At 40.6% G+C, this 24,270-nt stretch overlaps 1 protein-coding gene across 2 annotated transcripts in view; it reads right to left on the reverse strand.

Moving 5' to 3' along the window:
• Window positions 1–412: 412 nt before the first annotated feature.
• LOC126354488 (zinc carboxypeptidase-like) overlaps window positions 413–24,270 on the reverse strand; it is a 77,241-nt gene continuing 53,383 nt past the window's right edge. For both annotated transcript variants that reach the window (XM_050004207.1, XM_050004209.1), the window contains exons 8-10: window positions 12,986–13,188; window positions 5,220–5,304; window positions 413–1,058 (exon numbers count right to left, since the gene is read on the reverse strand). In XM_050004207.1, coding sequence (XP_049860164.1) covers window positions 859–1,058; window positions 5,220–5,304; window positions 12,986–13,188 — 488 coding nt within the window. In that variant the 3' untranslated portion in view covers window positions 413–858. The remainder of the gene's footprint in view (window positions 1,059–5,219; window positions 5,305–12,985; window positions 13,189–24,270) is intronic.

Consider the following 24,270-nt stretch of genomic DNA (forward strand, 5'->3'; position numbering starts at 1 on the left):
CAGTAGTTACTAAGACTGATCAATTATCCCATTTGATGTCAAAATTTCAGACAGTCTTGCGAAAAGTTAAATTCTGACATATTCACACCTGAGTGTACAACAACTACGGCATAACTAAATTATTATTTAGTACTAAATACTAAATGAAACCGTTGTCAAAGACTGACGCGTATAAAATCCCCTACAAGTGCCTTGGAAATTTATATGTTGGTCAGTCTGGAGGAGCTGAGGTTACTAGGTTATCGGAAAAAGAGAGAAGCTGAGGACTAGGAAAGACAACTTAAAGATTTGCGTAACATCTTTTGACAAAAAACTACCTATACGATGTAGATTTAAACATATTTCACACTGTGAAGAAAGGTAGAATAAGATTCTACTGGAAGTACTGGGAATAAATAAACATATGGCACTTCTAAATGACCGAACGTAATTTCCTTTTTCCTCTCAGTTACATTAAGTTTGACTTATACAAATGTTTGATCACAATAGAAAATTCGATTATTTCCATATTTTGTTAAATGTAATGACTTTACATAAAGTAAAAATGTCAGTTTTTATGTTAAATGTAACAATGCTCATGTGACATAAAGAAATAAAATTTTTCCTTTATAAATAACTCCGTATCTCACCATTTTCTGTATGAGAAATATCTGTGACTGCATGGACTGAGAAGCTGAAAGCCTGTTCGTAATCGGACAAATAACCTTTTCCAAAGCGCTGAGGAAGACTACATACATACAAACTCAACTATATCTCTCCTGTCATTAGAAGTCAAACGTTCGCGCAATATAACGAGACGCAGACTGGCTGTGGGAAGCTGCTTTATTTGCACGGTGTTCAGGTGAGGTGTTAGTGAGGCTAGGGGCCGGCTGTGGAGGAGGCGAGTCTGCCGGCCAGCACGGTGACGACGCTGTCCCAGACCTCTTCGCTCGCGGGGATCAGCTGGTCTGTTGGCAGCAGGTAGCCGTACTGGCCCTTGTCCCTCAGCTCCCACACCATGTTGTACCTCTTGCCGACCACGCCCTGCATCCAGTCGATGCTGTTCCCCGTCGTTGGACCTGGAACAAGGAGAAAGCGGCAGTCATTGTCTGCCATTTGGGCGCACGGGTTGAGTGCAAAGCCAACAGGTAACAGATCTCTATCCCGTACTTTTTATTAGCTTGGGGGAGAGAACAAAAAAGTTTCGCTTTCAGGGAATACAGTACATACAGAAAAAAAATTAACGGTCCGGAATGATTATTTCACTCTGCTGTGCAAAGTGTGTTGCCTTGAAGCTTTGTGACGGAAAGGAACTGTGTCTCGCTCTGGCATTCATACACAGAACCTTGCCTTTCACAGACAATGTTCTTACTTACTGAGCCATCCGTACACGACTCATGATCCACCCTCAGAGCTACACTTTTACCAGTGCCTCTCATATTTAAAAAAAATTCTCAAAAAGTCACCCTGGACAAACACTCCACGAGAAATGTCTGTGTTAATTCTCTGAAATACCTCTTTTTCCAGTAGTAGTAGTCTCAAAGATATAGAGGAGAAGAACGAAGTTTGGAAAATAGGCGAGTCACACTGGACAGATGTTTGAGGATAAGATATACGTTACACACACGGTATGTGAGACGTTGCGGTCATTTAGTTGTACTACAATAATACTTTTCACTCAAGCACTATTTTTATTGACGTTGCTACAACTTATGTTTTTCGGTGTTAGGCTGTTTTCAAAGGACATGTAATAAAATCGGTATACATGTAAACATATGAAAACATCAAACAATGGTAAATACACTTTGGCAAGCGAAAGCCAAGTACATGGAACACCCTGTCATTCAGACAACGGATTTTTATATCCGCTAGAAGAACAAAAATATTGGATGCATAGGTTCCATTTAATACATAGTGAAGAGGGAAGATGCTGGTAACTACTACTCACTCTCATCCTTGAACATTTTTGTGGTTCCACTTTGAACAGTTTACTGACACAACAGAACGTTACAGAGTTTGTTACGTAAGCAATAATGATTATGCATCATTAATATCGCACTATTCGAGTCTTCATTACTATTTCTTACTCTCTGGAACTGTGTGAAGAGTTTTTTACTATCTTATCGTTTACATAAAATGTAATCAGATTCGTTTGACTTGTGTATTACTGTTACACTTTTCTTATGTCCTTGTTATTAGCTACTACGTGACTGACCTCAGATACCACACTAATTCCTTACGCAAAAATATACAACTTCAGAATTTAATTTCGTATTTCCTTTCTTGGTATACAACACTGATTATGTTTGACAATGTCTACACCCGTTTATCGTTTCCTCACTATCTAATTTTGGTCTTACATTATGTAAGAACTATAATTTTCCAAACTTTTCAAACGCTATTTTGACTGATAGAACAGACATCATTGAACAATAGCGCTGTCTAGTTGGAACATGGAAACCCAATGTTTTTAACAGCTTCAGCTTTAAGCAATATTTTGTTTATTTAATTATAAATTTGATACCTGAACATTTGTTATTCAGTATTGTATGACGACCACAGAACGTAAGTTACTTTTTTAGTGCCAAAATAATACATATAATAGTCACCATACGTTAAATGCACTTTGTCCGAATTTATTTCATAAGGTTTTCGTGAAAACATTCAATCAGTTTGCACTTACTTCTCACGACGTTAAGAATGATAAAATAGTATGTAACTTCATATGTTGGATAGATTAATTTTTGCCACTTGTTGGTCCATAAGATAGTTTGTGTCACATATTCGGTAAGTGTTAGTTTGCATTCCCTTTCCACGGTGTATCTGATGTCAATACATGTTCCTCATGTGTACGCATTTTACTGTAGAGCGTTTGATAATGGCGTAACGTTGTACGGGTAGCGTGTAACAAAGTCAATAAAAAGCTATGGTCAAGATAAAGGTGTTATTATTTTCAGGATTAACTGACCTCAAACGTTTTATGGGAATGGGTACAGGGAAAGCTGAGATACCTGGATTGTCTGCGGACTGCTTTCAGCAGGATAGTCATGAAGACGCCCCATAAGTCCTTTGTCAATGCAGTCATAGTAATACGTCGTCCACTAACGTTCTTGCCCACCCCCACGACCTTGTGGAGCAAGTCACATTGTGCTGGGTTCCCCTTGTGCTCGTACAATTGCTTTTGGTGAACAGACATCAAATTTTCTGACCCTGTCGGCTGCTAAAAAAAAACCAGTAACGAACGCAGTTGTGTTTGCAAGAAGATATACGAGGCCCAAAGACCCATGGAAGTGCTGAAGATGTTGTCTAGAGGAACCAGTTTCTGTCGACTATTGTGAGAAAAAGCAGTAAACCGTGAAAAAAATTTCAATTCGATATAATTAATGGAATTTGTCTCCAAATGTGGATACGTGCAATGTAATGCCAAGAACAAAGAAAAAGAATCAGGAGATCTTTAGCGCATCACATTGTATACGTATTTAGAGTTAACATCAAAAGGCGGTATGAAATGGTGAGAACACATAACAGGTTTAGATAAGTCGGAGAGACGATATAGATTTGCTGGGAGGGTTCTGGGAAAGAGCAGCCCATTCGCGAAAGAACTCGGATAGATGATGACAATGTGACCAATTTCAGACTACTATTCCAGCGTTTGGTGTCCTGAGAACTGGGCATTGCAACAGACGTAAAATGAATTTATAGGCACGCTGCTAGGCTAATATCAGAAAGATATAACGCATATGAAGTGTATGAGATATGCTCACTGATAAGTATTGGAAATTTTTGGAAAAAACGGGCAGTGGTTTTCCGATAATCGTGTTGGATTGGAACACGTTACTTTCTAGAAAGACTGCAGTAAAACTCTGCTACCATCCTTTTATACGGAATGGGCATAATAAAAGTTGCAGCGAAAATATTTCATGAAGGTAGACAACAGAATTTACTTCATCTGCCCACTGAGCAGGTGGACTAAGTTGAGTTGCGTATCTAAAGGTGCATGAAATGATTTTCCCAGCCTGTATCTCCGAATACACCTCAGTAACTGAGGAGTCAAGGTATAATATGGATGCTACGCAGAGGGCCCAGATTCGATTCCGGTGCTGCCAACGATTTTTCGTTGGTGAGAGGACTGGTCGGGGCGCACTGAGCCTCGTAATGCCCACTGAGGAGGAAATTACCGAGTAGCAGGGGCTCCACGCTTTGGAAAGTCTGCTAAACAGCGGGGAGAGCGGTGTGTTGACCATGTGCTCCCCCCCCCCCCCCCCCCTCGCCCCTCCCCGATACCACATCTGCATTACTTCAATTGGCAGAGGATGTCACGGCGGACGGTAGACATCTCTTCGCGAGGAACTCGTATATTATTGTATCTCACAATGGGTGTGAAGAAAGAGCCAATAGTGTTTCATTAGAACGATGTCTTCTGAATCCGTGGTGGTTGTGTGCCAGTACGCCGTTTTCTTCGACCTTTTTCACGATATTCGTTCTAAAATTTTACTGCAAATCGATGTCAGTGGTGTGCGCCTTTAATTTAGAGGATTACGTCTTTTTCTTTTCTTTTTTTATGTGACCATGCAAGTTTTCAATAATTAGGTACGGATCTTTCGTTGAGCGAACGGTTGTACGTAAGTGATCGCTAAAAATGGAAATGTCATCAGACTTCGAAAGGAATCTATTTGGTATAAAGACTGGACTGGTAGACTTGCTTCATTAAGTAGCTAAGCTGCTTTGCTAAATCACTCGTGATTTGAATTCTATGCTACTTACTGCATCTTCTTTGGTGCAGGAATTAGTGACTCCGTTTCAGTGACACTACCACTGCGTAGCACAGTGAAGGTACAGGTCGTCTTGCCACTTTTACTTTACAAAAGACAACATTCTCTATGGATTTTCTGCCAAATTTACATTCAGAGTTCACTGAGGAAACTATCAAAAACATCTTGCACTGAAGTCCGATCTAAATTGCGAGCATCTGACAACGGTTTCCAATCTTTGGAATGTTCCGTTCTTTTAAATCTGGTATGCTTTTTTTCATGCTTTTGCAACAGTGCCTTGACCTTTTTTTGTGACCTATGGGGAATGTGATCCGTCTCTTACAAATTCACTTGATATAAAAATCTGAACTGCCTTCAACACTGCTTAATCCACATCTCGTCAGGAATTACATACTTTGTTTGAAAGGAGCGGAGTCTGTCTCTTAGCAAAGTGATAATCAAATATTTATCTTCTTATCTGACACTTACCAAAAACTTCTTGTGTGCTACCAATGGTGTACTCCGTGCCATATCTGACCCTCAGAGCATCGCGACCCTTTTCAGCCAGTTGGTACTGGAAAGAAAAATTTAGTTTTTACTTCCATCGAACAGTGACTGATTGCAATGAAAGTGATTACGAAACTTACTCATCAACATGAACAGTAAATAGAAGTCAGTCGATGTATGAAATAACTACTACCTCTAAATGTCTTCTGATATTCCATGTAAAGGAGGGAAGATAAGTATACCTGAAAGTCATTTAAAGTGACTCAAAATTCGTAAAATTCATTTAAACCGACTTATATGAAGTGTAATATGGCCCATTAAAGAATAATGACAATTCTGAACTTTACACACAGCCGCAAGTGGAGACTGTACGTAATTTAACTTTTGTACTGGACAAATTACATGGTGTTAAATTTGTCTCAGTAAATTTCATCACAGTACTTTGAAGACTTACATTAATATACACTCCTGGAAATTGAAATAAGAACACCGTGAATTCATTGTCCCAGGAAGGGGAAACTTTATTGACACATTCCTGGGGTCAGATACATCACATGATCACACTGACAGAACCACAGGCACATAGACACAGGCAACAGAGCATGCACAATGTCGGCACTAGTACAGTGTATATCCACATTTCGCAGCAATGCAGGCTGTTTTTCTCCCATGGAGACGATCGTAGAGATGCTGGATGTAGTCCTGTGGAACGGCTTGCCATGCCATTTCCACCTGGCGCCTCAGTTGGACCAGCGTTCGTGCTGGACGTGCAGACCGCGTGAGACGACGCTTCATCCAGTCCCAAACATGCTCAATGGGGGACAGATCCGGAGATCTTGCTGGCCAGGGTAGTTGACTTACACGTTCTAGAGCACGTTGTGTGGCACGAGATACATGCGGACGTGCATTGTCCTCTTGGAACAGCAAGTTCCCTTGCCGGTCTAGGAATGGTAGAACGATGGGTTCGATGACGGTTTGGATGTACCGTGCACTATTCAGTGTCCCCTCGACGATCACCAGAGGTGTACGGCCAGTGTAGGAGATCGCCCTCCACCCCATGATGCCAGGTGTTGGCCCTGTGTGCCACGGTCGTATGCAATCCTGATTGTGGCGCTCACCTGCACGGCGCCAAACACGCATACGACCATCATTGGCACCAAGGCAGAAGAGACTCTCATCGCTGAAGACGACACGTCTCCATTCGTCCCTCCATTCACGCCTTTCGCGACACCACTGGAGGCGGGCTGCACGATGTTGGGGCGTGAGCGGAAGACGGCCTAACGGTGTGCGGGACCGTGGCCCAGCTTCATGGAGACGGTTGCGATTGGTCCTCGCCGATACCCCAGGAGCAACAGTGTCCCTAATTTGGTGGGAAGTGGCGGTGCGGTCCCCTACAGCACTGCGTAGGATCCTACGGTCTTGGCGTGCATCCGTGCGTCGCTGCGGTCCGGTCCCAGGTCGACGGGCACGTGCACCTTCCGCCGACCACTGGCGACAACATCGATGTACTGTGGAGACCTCACGCCCCCACGTGTTGAGCAATTCGGCGGTACGTCCACCCGGCCTCCCGCATGCCCACTATACGCCCTCGCTCAAAGTGCTACCAGTGTTAAAGACGGCGATGGAGCTCCGTATGCCACGGCAAACTGGCTGACACAGACGGCGGCGGTGCACAAAAGCTGCGCAGCTAGCGCCATTCGACGGTCAACACCGCGGTTCCTGGTGTGTCCGCTGTGCCGTGCGTGTGATCATTGCTTGTACAGCCCTCTCGCAGTGTCCGGAGCAAGTATGGTGGGTCTGACACACCGGTGTCAATGTGTTCTTTTTTCCATTTCCAGGAGTGTAGATATTCCGTGAATTCGATCACATATGCAAGAACACAGTCGACTTTTTGTTATTGTACTTAGTAATAAAGATGTCTAATATACTTGTAAACATTCTGTAGGTCTCAGAATGATCTTGTGCACTACTCGGTAAGATAAAAGTTACATATTTCTTTTAATTAATTCCCTGTTTCATTGATATTGAACTCTAAATTTTACCTAAGTGCAACCACCACATTGGGGCTGTGTAGATGATATTACTAATGGGCATTTATATGATGAGGTGCTGGGTCCTGGGACTGGTGGTGGTGGTTAGTGTTTAACGTCCCGTCGACAACGAGGTCATTAGAGACGGAGCGCAAGCTCGGGTTAGGGAAGGATTGGGAAGGAAATCGGCCGTGCCCTTTCAAAGGAACCATTCCGGCATTTGCCTGAAACGATTTAGGGAAATCACGGAAAACCTAAATCAGGATGGCCGGAGACGGGATTGAACCGTCGTCCTCCCGAATGCGAGTCCAGTGTGCTAACCACTGCGCCACCTCGCTCGGTGGTCCTGGGACTGAGAGGTATTCAGAAAGAAATGAAAACAAACGTATGCAATAAATTTACATCACTAACACAGATGCATTATAGTTATTTACTCTGCTTTTCAAATGGCAAGAGATAGTGCATACTGGTTGGTCAGTAAACAGAAGACAATCGTACACTTTCATTGCATATCATGATATCTGACTTCCACTAAGGAACAAAAAAACACAACAGTGGCAGATGAAACAGTGTGAATAATACAGTCCTGAGTTATGCTACTCACTTTGCCACTCCTACTGGTATCTTGCAGACTCTACATGTCAGTTTGCCCAGTATAATTTCCCGCTGTGGAGATATGTAACTTTGGGTGCGCCTACCGTTACCCTCCAGGTTCTTTGCGCAAATGGATACCATTGGGCGGTCGAACTGATGAACCAGACGGCCTAGAGACACTGGAGCTAGCAGATGTACGACTCGACTAACAAACGGCCACAGCTCGTGGGCACTTTGTGCGCTTTCTAAAACAATGCGTGAATAAAAACGTATTTTATATTAACAGCTGTGCCCTGCTTATCACTGAGGTTGAAACAGTGGGAAGAGAGCAAGTCCTAGCGTACTATACGAGGCCTGTCTAAAAAGTATCGACCTTTGGCCAGAATAAATATTTCGAATATCTGAGGGGGTTGGAACCCTAATCCCCATCAAATTAGGCCCCTTGTGCTTGCACACACTTAGCCCACCGATCCTTCCACCACTTGAAACATCTCTCGAAGACTTCATTTCGAATGGTGTTCAGCTCCGTCGTCGTGTTCCACATTATCTCTTCTCCACTCTCAAAACGGGATCCTTTCAGTGGCGTCTTCAATTTTGGAAACAACCAAAAGTCGCAAGGAACCATGTATGGAGAGTAGCGAGGTCGGCGAATGGCTCTGTAATTTCGTATTAGGCCAAGAAATTTTGGATCAAGTAGGATGAATGTGCGGGGGTGTTGTCGAGATGCAGTTGCCAGTTTTTCCCCGTCCACATGTCTGGTCTTTTGCGCCGAACTGCGTCACGGACTCGCTAGACAATGTCTTGATAGTACTCCTTTGTCACTGTTTGGGCTTCCAGTGCGTATTCGTGATGCACAATTCTACGGACATCAAATAAGACAGTCAGCATCACCTTGATTTTGCTTCGCACCTGCCACACTTTCTTCGACTTTGGAGACTGAGGATGTTTCCATTGTGAAGACGGTCTTTTTGTTTCTGAGTCATACCCATACACCCATGACTCATCTCCAGTTATCACAGTGCTCAGAAACCCAGGAACAGTGTTGGTGGTGTCCAGAAGGTCTTGTGCAACGTCAAAACAGAGGTCTCTTTGTTCCGGTGACAACAACTTGGGCACGAATTTCGTAGCCACTCGGTGCTTGTTCAAATCATCACGTAAAATTACATGTGCAGAATCTTTACTCATTCCAACCTCTTAGGAAATCTCCCACATGGTCAAACGACGATCTGTCATCACCAAATTTTGCACCATCTCAACAGCAGCTTCACTCTGAGCAGTTTAGGGCCTGCCAGAATTCCGATCACTCTCCGCTGATGTGCAACCATTTTTGAGTCGATTGAACCACTCCTTAATTTGTGTTAGACGCATCACATCTTCTCCAAACACCTACTGAATATTACGAATTGTTTCGATTTGAGAATCACCAAGCTTATGACAAAATGTGATACAATATCTTTGCTCAACACTTCCGGTCCTCTTGAGAGAATCGGTAATCCGACGAACTCGTTGTGTAGCACCTCACTCAGCGACCGACAAGCAGCGACTGACGCGCTGGAAGGCGTGGACAAAATTCACGCTTGTGCCTAAAGTTCTCTTCCTTTAATGTGTACGGTGGTGCAACGCTATCATCTCTATTTTGAGCAGGAAAATCAAAGCTCGGATACTTTTTAGACAGAACTCGTACACTCACAATGGAAAAGTAGCAAACCGGACCAGATCCCATCAAGTGAACAGTATATATACAGGCATCAGAATATCGTGTAAAACAAAATGCGAATTTCATTAGGTTTTACAACACAATCGATAAATATCTAGAGTAGCTCACAACAACAAAAAATTACTATTTCTGCCTCTTTCATACCTGCGCAAAATAAGTCTTAGGTCAGATATTTTCTCTGAGAGATTTAAATATTCATTGTTGAGGGTACTAATACCGCCTACTTGCTTGAGCACAATTCACCGAGAGATTCTCAGTTTGATTTTATGCGTAGCTCCTTAACTGACTAGGCAATATACGTTGCTTGCATGAAATAGTGGATGATGTTGATCAACAACTGCCAATTATGGTTGTCATCCCCCCCCCTCCCTGTGCTTTCATAATTGCTTTTACCTATGTAATCAAGATATAAACAAATCAGGATATACTGAAATTAGGGGTAAGGAATTCAGATATTTGAATCTCATTTGAACAAAAGAGAACACATGGTACTTTAAAGTGGTTAAAAGTGAGCTGCGTTTATAATGTGTCTTCAGCCATTTTAGATACTCTAACGCTCTGTTTTTACTGACTACACAAACATCATAGAAACATATTCATGTCTGAAACTGAATTTTATAGGAAATTATATTTTCGCGAGAAACAGGGCACAATTCTGGTTTTTGTTCTCCTACACTTTCACAAAATATTGAAAAAAATGTGAATTCTAATTCCATATACACTCCTGGAAATGGAAAAAAGAACACATTGACACCGGTGTGTCAGACCCACCATACTAGCTCCGGACACTGCGAGAGGGCTGTACAAGCAATGATCACACGCACGGCACAGCGGACACACCAGGAACCGCGGTGTTGGCCGTCGAATGGCGCTAGCTGCGCAGCATTTGTGCACCGCCAGCGTCTGTGTCAGCCAGTTTGCCGTGGCATACGGAGCTCCATCGCCGTCTTTAACACTGGTAGCATGCCGCGACAGCGTGGACGTGAACCGTATGTGCAGTTAAAGGACTTTGAGCGAGGGCGTATAGTGGGCATGCGGGAGGCCGGGTGGACGTACCGCAGAATTGCTCAACACGTGGGGCGTGAGGTCTCCACAGTACATCGATGTTGTCGCCAGTGGTCGGCGGAAGGTGCACGTGCCCGTCGACCTGGGACCGGACCGCTGGGCTGCGGTCCCGCACACCGTTAGGCCGTCTTCCGATCACGCCCCAACATCGTGCAGCCCGCCTCCAGTGGTGTCGCGACAGGCGTGAATGGAGGGACGAATGGAGACGTGTCGTCTTCAGCGATGAGAGTCTCTTCTGCCTTGGTGCCAATGATGGTCGTACGCGTGTTTGGCGCCGTGCAGGTGAGCGCCACAATCAGGATTGCATACGACCGAGGCACACAGCGCCAACACCTGGCATCATGGTGTGGGGAGCGATCTCCTACACTGGCCGTACACCTTTGGTGATCGTCGAGGGGACACTGAATAGTGCACGGTACATCCAAACCGTCATCGAACCCATCGTTCTACCATTCCTAGACCGGCAAGGGAACTTGCTATTCCAACAGGACAATGCACGTTCGCATGTATCCCGTGCCACCCAACGTGCTCTAGAACGTGTAAGTCAACTACCCTGGCCAGCAAGATCTCCGGATCTGTCCCACATTGAGCATGTTTGGGACTGGACGAAGCGTCGTCTCACGCGGTCTGCACGTCCAGCACGAACGCTGGTCCAACTGAGGCGCCAGGTGGAAATGGCATGGCAAGCCGTTCCATAGGACTACATCCAGCATCTCTACGATCGTCTCCATGGGAGAAAAGCAGCCTGCATTGCTGCGAAATGTGGATATACACTGTACTAGTGCCGACATTGTGCATGCTCTGTTGCCTGTGTCTATGTGCCTGTGGTTCTGTCAGTGTGATCATGTGATGTATCTGACCCCAGGAATGTGTCAATAAAGTTTCCCCTTCCTGGGACAATGAATTCACGGTGTTCTTATTTCAATTTCCAGGAGTGTATTTTATTGTTGTTATCTTCAGTGCTATTTTCTGTGCAGCTTTCGATGGTTCGAATTTTCATTACTCTGGCTTTCTCTTTGTCAAAATATTTTATGAATAACATATTATATGGTCTCTGTTTGCCGATACAGATTAACATTTGAGTAAAAATTGAATAAATAAGTAAACACAGCCTTTCTCATGGAGGATCCCCTGATCACAGCCTATATTTAATCCAAATCTGCAGCTTTCTTTCAGCTTAAATCTTTCAGTATTCCATGTCCACAGCATTGGACAATCTATTACACCACAATAGATTATCTCATATTTTCTGTGACGCTAGTTCGTAGTTCTATCATATTCACACATTTGGGAGATTTCTTTCTGTATACTACCAGCGTGTCCTTTAGGCAACGGTTTCAAATTTCTTCACATTTTTCTATATTTCATTCGGGTATCACTCCTTTGCAACTTGCTGGTAATTCAACGTTGCTAGTAGACTCCATTTGATTTGTGCACTTTCTTCCCTTTCATTGGTGCTTTGGCAAGTCACAGCACTTACATATTTATCCAATGTTTTGTTACTGCTGCGAATGTTACAGATGTAATGGCACTTCCACCTTAATTATTTTTATCTTTACTACACTTCACTTTTTCCTAATCCAGTTTCATCTGATTCAATAATATGCACTGCAAAGCAGCACATCACACGTAGTTTCTTATGAGATAAAGAGATATAGACGGAAAAACGAGAAAAATTGAACTCCACATACGAAACGCAATTTCAAAAGAACGACTCGGGAGTCCAGTCAATAAATGTTAATGCTACCTCACTCTGTTCCTGCTCATGGTATTCAAGAATCTCTGACAGTCCCATCCATTCGTCATATACATAAGATTGTGATATTTTATTCAGTGGTTTCTTATCATCGGTTAATAGTTTCGAGTTGAGTGGTTGATTCGATTTTTTGTATCATAGTCGTTCTAGCAGAACAGAGTGTTTCCTCCCGTGTTGGTAGGTTTCTTGCAATATTAAAACACTATAATGCTGTTTCCTAAAAGGTGTGTTCCAAGATACTAATGCTAAAGAGCGTCATTGTGTAGAAGTCTCAACACATGTACGGTTAAAGATGGTTAATGTATCTAAAAATGCCTCGAAATCAAGATTATAAAAGGTGGAACACTCACTAAGTTACAAGCACGGATTTACGAAACCCGTGGGATACCTGAATCAGGATAGCTAGATGGCAATGTATCCATTTTTTCTCTACTAGAGAGAGTTGTCTCAAAGTTTAAAAATATTTTTCTCAAAACGAATGGCCTGAGGAAAAAAGCCTAGCCATTTGAAAGTTTCACGTAGTAAGCCTTAATGAATAAATTGTTTGTATAATTACAAAGATCACATAAATGAATGATATACCCACCAGCTCGTCGTAATTGTCCGCAGTCACGTTCGGAACCCCATATGGGAATATGAGCACTTGAGAGTAAGCGTGGAAATTGGCATAGAAGAGCAATTCGTCGCCGAAACTCAGCAGGAAATCCGCGAACGTAATCACTTCCTGTTGGGTGAAATTGCCTGGGCCACGGTGGTTGTAGGCGCATGGGTCTTCACTGGCGTCGTACTCTGTCAACACAATATTCTAATTCTCAATTATGCTTCCATACTTCAAACAAACAAATCATATTTAAGTTATTTATTTATTATTGCATCCTCCTTTGTCCTGGTAAGTAGGCACAGTATTCAGTGATCCAGATGTCCTTCCCAGGGAAGTACAGTTCGCTAGCTTTCTGGATAAGAAGACTTGAGTGGAAGCAAAATTGGCCTACAATGGATAGGTTAAGTTCGTCAGCTGCAATTAAGGTAGCTTCTCAAGGGGAAGAATACCAGAAATTATAATTACTTGTCCCCCAGAATAGAGGTGTATCTCGAGGTCGGTAAACTCTACTTGCAAAAAGAAAAAAATTAACCACTTACAATCTTCAGTAGATAAATACCCCGCCGAGTAAGTGTTACGTCACCCACGACACGCAAATGTAAAGGAAGAAAAAAATATGGAATCAGGACAGCTTAAATACAGCAACTTACAATGTCAGTAGACTCGACAACGAAGAAACTGAATTACTTAAAGAAATGGAAGACAAGGACATAGATATACTAGCTGCAACAGAAACGAAGAAAGAGTTAAAATAATGAAAGATGATTAATGATATGATGATGTTTTACAGTGAAATTCCGGAGAAAACCAGAGCTCAAGTGGGAGTGGCCATCTTGGAAAAAATATAGGCACATAAAATAGACCAATATACCTTTATTAATGAACTTATGATGACTATAAGATTGAAGTACAACAGTGGCTACACGACAGTAGTAGTAATATATATATATAGAAAAAGGAAAGGAACAGAAAACATTGGAATTGCATTCTATTTGTGAATCGAAGTAGATAAGCAAAATAAAATTGCTTATAATATTAATATCAGATTTAAACACAAGATTAGGGGACGATCTATAACTAAATTGGCACCCAAGGGGACAATACTTTAAATGAAAATCGACAAGAATACAGACAATTCACTAGTTTAATAATTGCAAAATTGCCAAAAAATGTTTAGAAAATCGATAGCTCCATGAATACACTGTACATTGGAGATCAAATGTCATTATTTGATTACGTGTGACTTACCAAAAAAGTATTCTCACTGTCAACAAATAAAAGCATATATTGAGGAAGCAACATGTCCTTCAGTAATTTTAATAAGATGGAGAAGGAGTAACAACACTTACAGAAGTAAAGAAATGGCAGGCCAAATACACTTAACACATGATAAAAGTGTATAAACATCATACGAAAAGAGACTAAATGAACAATTGCTAATAAAACCAATCACTGATGCTATTAATGGAGATTGACAGACAATGAGTAATACTGCTTAGGAGACAGCTTGTAGTGCCTGGGAACAGCATTTAAAAGATACAACAAGAATGTATTAAGAAAATGGAATGAACAGTCAGAAAAAGTAACAAGGGAGAAAAAGGAAGTATTTCTAAAACACATACAAAATACTGCCAGAATTAAGAGCAGAATATAACCAATACAGAGCAGTTTTTAAAAGAGAGCACACAGATGATGTTGGGAAATGGGTGTAAATAATCTTGAAAATGACTTTCATGAACAAAAAGAAATTAGTTATAAAACAATTAAATATTTAAACAGAAAAGAAAAAGATGTATTAAACATTGAAACAATCAACGTAGAAAAATGGGAAGAACATTACAAAAAATGTGCTATGATCAAAACTTAATGGAACTGGGAGAAATATATGACATAGGAAAGGCGTAAATGTACTGAATTGAAGAATTGCAGTTTGTGTAAACGATACTGACACTGAGATATTAAAATACTGCAGAACTCCCACTAATCTAAGCATTTACATTTCTTAAATTAATGCTGGATGAAAGCTAGAATACTGGAACTCTATTGAATAGCCGCCAGGAATCAAATTTTAAGAGAGGAGATCGAAAAGACTGTATTAATTATTGAAAAATAAGTGTTTAAACAGCTGGACATAAAGTTAGTACAAAAATTTTATTTCTAAGGCTGTTACCAACGCCATAGGAGTCAACTAAAGACCAGAGTGGATTTAGATTTCGACAACCAACAATGGATAATATGTACTTTATAGGTATTGATTAATAAAAGAAGATAATTTAATAATGAGACACACACTGCTTTTATATGACTCTGTCAAGGCGTTTGACTGATTAAACAAGGTAAAACTTCTGCCATTATTACAAGAAAATGGGCTTCTGTGAAACCTGATAAGAAGCTTATACAATAAAACTAAAGTTTTAATAAAAGGAAGGAAGAAAATAAGAAAGAATGGTATAAATAAACAACAGAATTAATTAAGATTGCATCCTTCTATAAAATTATTCAAATATATACGATTAAAAACGGAATGAGGGTATACAAAACAACAGAGACTTAAAATGAGATAAGAACATTATGTAAAAAGATTTATGTATGCTGATGAAAAACTATGACAACCACTTTGGATGAAGAATAACAAGGAAATATTTAAAAATTAAAGCTAACAGACCAAAATTATAATTTAAAATACCTATAAAAAAAGACAAATTTAATGTTTTCTGAGGGTAACAAGAGGTGCACTCAAAAATAGGAGCAGAAAAGCAAATTATTGAGAAAAGTGGTCATTTTCGGCTGTGACATATCTTTTTATTAAAATAAAGAATAAAACAATAAAATGTCAGGGTATTTGCGAAACAATAAAAACAAAATTAAGCAAAAAGACAACCAAAGAAACATCACTGAAATTCTATAAAACACTATCTTCTCCAGTGCTGCTTTACCAATCAGCAAATTGGATAGCAAACAATGAAGATATAAACTGAACTGCGATGGCAGAAATGAAATTCTTCAGAACAGTTAAAGAATTAAAACTAAACTACAGAATAAGAAACGAAGATTTTATAAATGAGCTTAAAATATTTGAAATAACAGAAGAAAATGAGACATACAAATATACTTAAGCAGTATATAGACTTACTTGAACAAGATAGATGTACTAAAAAATTTTGCAATATATACCCAAAAAAGGAATGCAGGTTGCCCCAGGAAGCTATGGTGATAAGACGCTGTAGTCAGAACAATTTCCTTAAACCTAATCTATGAATGCAGATGATGATGATAATGTTTTTTTTTTTTTTTTTTTTTTTTTTTGCAGAGCTGTAAATGCTTATTTTCTTCATGTGATGTAAAAAACGGCATCAAATGCCATCGTCCACATGCTCCAAACAACATATAGCGTGGGATTTCGTTAGCAATACTGTTTCACCAAGCAGGAATGGAACGTTAACGCGTGGCCTTTGGATAGCATTCTGCATTATTGTGCTAGTGAACTTCCTTATACAAGGATGATAACATCGTTTTGATCACACACACAAAGTTCAGTAGTTATAATATCAAATTTACTAATAAGAACCCTTGCGCCACTGACTCTTACTCAGAAAGTTACTCAGACCCATTAATTGGGCAGGAAGACTAAACAACACGTGCTGCTACCACTTAAACCCCTACTGACTACCCTCAAAACAGTATTTGAGGAGAATGAGGTTTCTGGACTAAAGTTGAAAGATAACTGGGTCATGGTGGCACACATATTTTACCACACAGATTTTCTCTTTTTGATCGGAGCCTTCTCTGGAGTGGCAGCTATAGACCACATTTTATACATGAAAAGCCTCATGGAGCATATGATATTATCCAACAGATCAATAACAGTAATGTCCCTACTTGACTCATGTGAGATACTCCTGAAATTACTGGTACATCTGTGGGTTCTGTTCTGCTATGAATGGCGGGTTGAGTTCTGTCTGCAAGGAATTCAGAATCCAGCCACTAACTGTGTCCTATACTGGGTAACCTCGTATTTTATCGCTAAACAACAGTGTGGAACTCTATCAAATACTTTTCTAAATCCAAGGAACATGGCATTGATACTCTGTTGAAGAATCCATGTAGATTTTTATAGAGGGGATTTTCAGTATCAAATCTAAATACTTTTGCATTTAGAGATAGTGATTTGTTAACTCACAAACCATATTCACAGTAACTTCGTTTAATTGCAGATGACAAGCCATCGGTATCCAACAACGTACACGAAACTTGTGTGTGGGCCTAGTTTCTGTCAGAATAAATATTACTTAGATCCAATTTACATTTTAAAGAACTGAATAAAGAGTACCCATTGGTGATGGCACAAAAGTGCTCATACATGTTTGAGTTTCTACGAAGAAACAGGTGTTTGGGTAACAGGTACACCTTGTAATGAGCAACCAGTAGACACAGTACCTGGAAGAGCTGCAGAACCAAATGATCGATACTTCATCACCTAGCCATCACCCAGCCAGGCATTAGGCAGCAAGCTCTACAACAAATACACTTCATAAATTTATAGATGATAATCTTCAACATAAATTTTGATGGAAATTGTCTAGCTCATAGCGTAATTTTAGACTGCAAAACTGTCTTTAAAAAGCATGTAATCTCCAGCGAGAAAAGTAGAAAGGAAGTAGGAACTGATGCAGTTAAAACAAAAAAGTTGGAACCACATGCTAAAAAGCAGTCGCTCAACACTGAACATTACATACCACATCTACATCTTCCGTAATATCGGCTCACTTTAAGAAAATAACAGAAAGAGAAAAGGCACACATACAACAGATAATGAAAGAAAAGCAGGAGAACCAAAGTAAAAATTCAACACAATGATAAACAGCATAAAAAAACACTGCAGAGAAACATCAAGTGAAACATATAATTTGCAAAACAGACTCATCAACTTGGCAGTAGTATCACAAAATAATGAAAGTGTATACAAGGTAAAACGTCAACACACAGCATTAACACACACATGCCATGCAAAACCCAGGAAGACCTTATAAATGACACTGAACACATTATATTGAAAAAAGGACTCCACACATAAATTTTTTATGCAAACTTCACGAAAAAATTAGCAGCTGTAGAAATAACACAGATGATGGAAATACACAGATCCACTATGATCTACAGTAATAGAATATCAGAAGAATTCACAGCCGAGGAGGTTCAACAATCCTAACACAATGCTATACCAACAAAGGAGACAAGGCAATAAGACGGTTATCATGGAAGAAAAGGAGTGCATAGACAAAACACTAGATTTTATGAAGAGCAACATCACGAAGATAAACACTGAATTTAACAGCAAGTAACAATAGTAACGTTCAACAAAGTCTGAAAAACCTTAAAAATACATTCACTAGATGCCAGACAGGAAGAAAGACACTGGGGCATCAAAAGGCACCCATTCTACATTTCATATCAAAAGTGTACACGAAACATATTCCTTTAAGAGCAGTCATTAAGTTCAGAAATTTTGCATCACATCATCTAGCCCTGCACACACATTACTACAAAAAATAGACCCTTTTGAAAACAATAGTGGCATGGAAAATACAGATGTATTAACTAACAGGATGAAGAATATAGACGTTGGAGACACAGTAAGCCTATACCACTTGAAGTCACATTAAAGTATACTTGCATTCCAGTAGATGAAACAATGAACATCATTACACTAGAACTAAAAGAACAAGGTAACATACTAAACACCCACACATTGAATAGTAACCACACACAGGACCATAACAGCACAAAATTACTTTGTGTTCAACAAAGAATTATGTTCACAACATGGAGGACTCTCAATGAGATCACAAATTAGTGGGATCTCAGCCATCATTTCCATGAACAACCAAAAGAACAATGTCCTGGGATGTACTCTGCCAATGGCATTCCTGAGTGATAAATCATTATCACACATAAAACAGCTGCACCAGTCACAGTCAGTCAAACCACTTGAAGAAATACAAACAAGTGATCTCCACAGATTAAACAGAGCAACCATAAACAAACAGAGCTGCACACAGGCGCTGAATACACTAAGGAAATTAACAAAATAATATGTAACTGGGCAAGGAATGAATTCACCACTTATACACAAGATCATGTACAACAACACAGAGAACATGACACACACACAATAACCACACACAAGACATAACAAACAAGGACCCATTCACGAAACAAAATGGCACATACTCACATATTAAAAAATCTCATAGTACAAAATATTTTCCTTTTTTCAAAAAAATCTTTTTTTTTTTTTTTAAGGAACTTCAGATAGTACACAGAAGAGATAATGTAACACAGAAAATACTTAGAAGACAAGGAACGCCCATCAATACGAAGGGTGTTCAGTAAATAATGGAACTTTTTTTCTGAAAGCACGTTGGTTTTACTCTGGATTCCACCACACTATATTACTCCCCGCTCTTCTGGCTACAAAATCCTGTATTTCAACATAATCTCCAATCAGTGCTACGGCCTCACGTAACCTTACTGGAAGGGTCTGTATGTCTACATGCTGCCGCTCTACTGGTCGACGTCGGAGCCAATGCCTCCTAAATCGAACCAAAGAGATGAAGGTTGGAAGGTGCGAGATGCAAGCTGTAGGGTGGATGATGAAGAATAGTCTAATGAGGTTTCATGGGTTTCTCTGGGGTGCTCAGACTTTTGTAAGGCCTTGTGTTGTCATTCAAAAGTTCGTTTACATTTTTCTGGCGACGGACACATTGAAGTTAGTTCCTCAATTTCCTGAGTGTAACACAATACAGAGTTGATCGATGCGCCATGGCCGGTCGCGGTGGTCTCGCGGTTCTAGGCGCGCAGTCCGCAACCGTGCGACTGCTACGGTCGCAGGTTCGAATCCTGCCTCGGGCATGGATGTGTGTGATGTCCTTAGGTTAGTTAGGTTTAAGTAGTTCTAAGTTGTAGGGGACTAATGACCACAGCAGTTGAGTCCCATAGTGCTCAGAGCCATTTGAACCATTTGATGCACCATGAGTTGCGTTACCTATTGAATGCCCCTTGTCAACACGTCAGGTGCGTATGAACGCAGCTCCTGTCAAACAGTATAGATAGAGCAAATATGCAGTATGTTCAGAACACCCTAGAGCTATAAAAAGTAACATGAGGGTACGACATTTGCTGACCTCTTAACATGCCATGCCCACCACAAAACTGAAATAGAAACAGATTTAAAAACCGTGAAGCCCAAACTCCGCCTATACTAATAACTTACAGCGGAAGAAAATTTCCACATACAATAGACATTAACTGATGGAAAACATGCTACAAATGGCTTCACTGCAATATGCGATGGCAAAGCACTTAACACACTAAAGGAAATGTTTACACACACACACACACACACACACACACACACACATACACACGGACTCACAGATACACAAGGAAAGAGAGAGGGACAGTGGAGAACGCTAATAAACTAGGGGCAAATTTGGCGCGAAACTGAGCCGGCCGCTGTGACCGAGCGGTACTAGGCGCTTCAGTCCAGAACAGCGCTGCTGCTTCGGTCGCAGGTTCGAATCCTGCCTCGGGTATGGGTGTGTGTGGTGTCCTTAGCTTAGTTAGGTTTAATTAGTTCTAAGGCTAGGGGACTGATGACCTCAGATGTTAAGTCACATAGTGCTTAGAGCCATTTTTTGGCGCCAAACTGAAATGAAAAGAAGTAAACCTCGACAGGCTGTAGACATGTTAACACTGTCTTTTGTAAAGTGAAAAAGTGTTACTTGCGAGCGAAGATCCAAAATATATGTGTGGTATATGTGCGTAAGTTTCAACAACAAATGAAAAACGATTTTCAAAAGCTACCTGTAAGTAATACAGTCGAGAAATATTTTCGCACAATAACGTTGCGTTTGAAAATGAAGCGGTATGTTCATTCAGCAACCAAACTAAGGATAATATCTTTTAATTACGTATGCCAAGTTACCAATTTCCAATAACGTACAGAGGGTCCTATAGTACCCAATAATGTACAAAAATTAAGATAGTGACAACAACAGACAAAAACTGCTTTCAGGCCTAATGTCCGCTAGAATAATTATTACTTAAAATATGTTAACAGAATAAAGAATACGTTTGGGGATTATGAAAATGCAGTTGTTTGGCTGACAGACAGACCTTATATCCAGTAATTGAAACTACACACTTGCTATGTCATAAAACCAATAAAAAGAGCCCCATCATCGCGGAGCAGTGTTATGAGCAAAAACAAAAAAAGAGAAAAGGCTGTTTTAACAAACGGCTCCCAGTCAACTTTTTTATAAAAGAGGTTATGAGTTGTACTAACGTGGAATCACCATGCCTGTTCGTTGCTGGTCGATAGCACGGAATTAGCTTCACCAGTTTCCACATTCGTTCGTAAAACGTCTTTGCTGTGATCGCCCTGGGTAGTCTCGTCGATAGGACTGGCTGGGTCCTATGCTTGGCGCTTTTGTCGATATCGTGCGCGATACAAATGAAATGGAGTAAGGACTACAAACCTATTACGCTGTGCTCTTGCTGCAGCTATCTGGGAGTTGATCGTATGGAGTGTTGCATGCAGAAGACACTAGATCGCGTGTTGACTTCAGAAATTCCATGCTCAACCACACGGCCATTTCCTTTATCTGTCGAGCCTGGATGGTTTCCCTGTTCCAATGATAGCTGAGATGCACACAAAACTGGCAGCCAGGGTTCAGACGACTCTTTGGAGCTGATGGACCAGTCGCTCCGCATTACAAACAAGCACACCTTGAGATTACCTTTTTTTAGTCTGGCTTAGATGATTCTAATAATATGTGCAGTTCTATGGCACTCATAATAATTTTACGATGCTACTTTCTCACTGTATTGCATTAAAAACTTGAGGTTGGGTGAGGGTTGGCAACATCACTGTGGTTATGAGCTGTGCTAATGTGGGAGATCCACAGAACAATCAAAATGTTCATCTTTAATCAATGGCTTTTCGCTGCATACAGTTAAATGATGAAAGATTTTCTTGAAAGACAAATGTCGTTAGTTTTGCAAATAAGCGAACTAAGTAGTCGGCGCATTAATTAAAGTCAACAAGCCGTAATTGAGACGCGTCGACAAGCCATATGTAGGCTGAGCCCCTAGACGTCAAATGGGGCCACGTGTTGTGATGTCTGTCTCCTATTCTCGCATAACAGACGGCCTAAGCGTGAACAACACCTCTGTTGGATAATTTTTTTCCAGAACTGTTATTTTGTACTGTACTAGCTCGTTATGCACCAGCTTTCGGATTCGTACATACAAAACACAAGCATAATGAAACACCTAAGGAAACTCTGAAAAAGAATCTTATGTAACTGTGAATTTAAATATTAAAATTATATGAATGTATAAGCCAAATATATTGCACAAGCGAGTAATGGCACAGGCTACTGTGTCACATGGACAAACTGGTAAATGTGATTAACAGGCCAAAAAAGAGGACGGTGGGGGGAGGGGGGGGGTGAAGAAAGACGCTGTGGAATGTGCGTGTAGAACAGTTATAACAAACTCGTTAACTGATGGTTAGAGAAGCAATAACTGGCTGCTGCTACTTAGTGACGGTGAATAATGGAGCTGCGTTTAGTAACTAAGGACCAGGTCAGGATTCTTTGATCGGTGTTTATTAATGGCCGTCCTTACTGAACATGCTCTGAATAAACGTCATTCACATGATGTGAAATGTAATGTTCCCCATAAAATAACTAAACGCAGAAAACAAACATTACAGGAAGTTCTGGCCATTAAAAAAAACCCTGACAATGTCCTTAATGAATAAACGTTGTTCCATTACTCACCCTTACTAAAGTAGCAGCAGCCAGTTATTATTTCTGTAGCCATCAGATATTAAGCTTGTTACAACTGTTCCACGTTCCATAGACTTCTTTCTCTCCCCACTCTCCTTTTCTTCAGCCTGTTCTTCACATCAGTAGTTTCTACATATGACAGACTAAGACATAGTGGCGTGTGCCAGTTCTTCGTGGTACAATATATTTGGTTTGTACGTTCATATAGTTTTAACATTTGAATATACAATTATATAATATATATTTGTTCAGAGTCTCTTCAGGTATTACATTATGCTCGTGGTTTGCATCGATATAGTCATAAAATCTCACATATCATTGTTCAATAGTCTTTGTACAACTACGAATTCTCGCTAAAGTTTTGTGGACTATCTGTTTAGTTTGCAGTTATTTGACGATGGCCGAAGAAGCCGAAAGCCGGTTCATAACGAAACATTAAATAAATATTATTGTGGAATATTAACACTTTGTATTATTAATACGTCTGTGATTCTCCAAGAACTGACGGAATATTTCATGAACTTCGCATATTTATTACGTCTTACTTTTTCTGGGAAGTGGATGTACACCTTCACCCATCTTCTACAGAATTCTATATGACCGCATCCCCCCTCCCCCCCCCCCCCCCCCCACACCATCCCCACTGCCCGCATCACAAGGTCGTTATCCGTTGACACAAATGTTTGCAGTGCGTCTCCCTGTGTTATGGTATCTGTCGCATGGCCTGTTATTACTGTACTGTCTCATTGTCTAATTTACAATTAAACTAATCACATTTTCAATATGACAAGTATATCACTTTTAGGTCTGATGCAGTGAAAAACCGCCTACTAAATTAAGAGTGAAATTTAGCTTGTTCTAGGAGTTACGGAATGCAGCACGGGCCCAGTGATTTCACATTAGCACGTTCGTATCAACAATGGAATTGCCAGAATCCGTAATTTAGATTAACACGGGTGTGAAGACATCCAGTTCTTCCACGAAAACGGTGGCTGCTCAGATCTACAGAAGCAAAATTTTGCATGGTTATGTAGTTCGTTACGCCGATACAAGTGGCGGAAAACTCCACAGTGCAAAATATAAAGTGCATGTCTTCGACGCCACAGAAGTTGCACATGGCTCGACTTTTTCATTTCCTTAACGTGTTGATAGTACTCTGGAGAAGTATATTCTTACCCGCTGTAATTCATGCCGTACCTTGGCTGTTCTGAGAGCAGCATTTCAGGTTTTATGTTCAATGTCAATATAGTAAACACATTTTGTTGTATTCTTCACTCTCTTGCAGTTTTGTTCTGCCTTTCAGATGTTTAATTACCAATACGAGCTTCAAATTCGTCAGATGTACTGGCTTTCTGTTGCTGGATATTACTCTTCTACAATAACGAATAATGTGAAATACACGTATTTTAACTC

This window comes from Schistocerca gregaria, chromosome 3, assembly GCF_023897955.1.
Source record: "Schistocerca gregaria isolate iqSchGreg1 chromosome 3, iqSchGreg1.2, whole genome shotgun sequence".
NCBI lineage: Eukaryota > Metazoa > Arthropoda > Insecta > Orthoptera > Acrididae > Schistocerca > Schistocerca gregaria.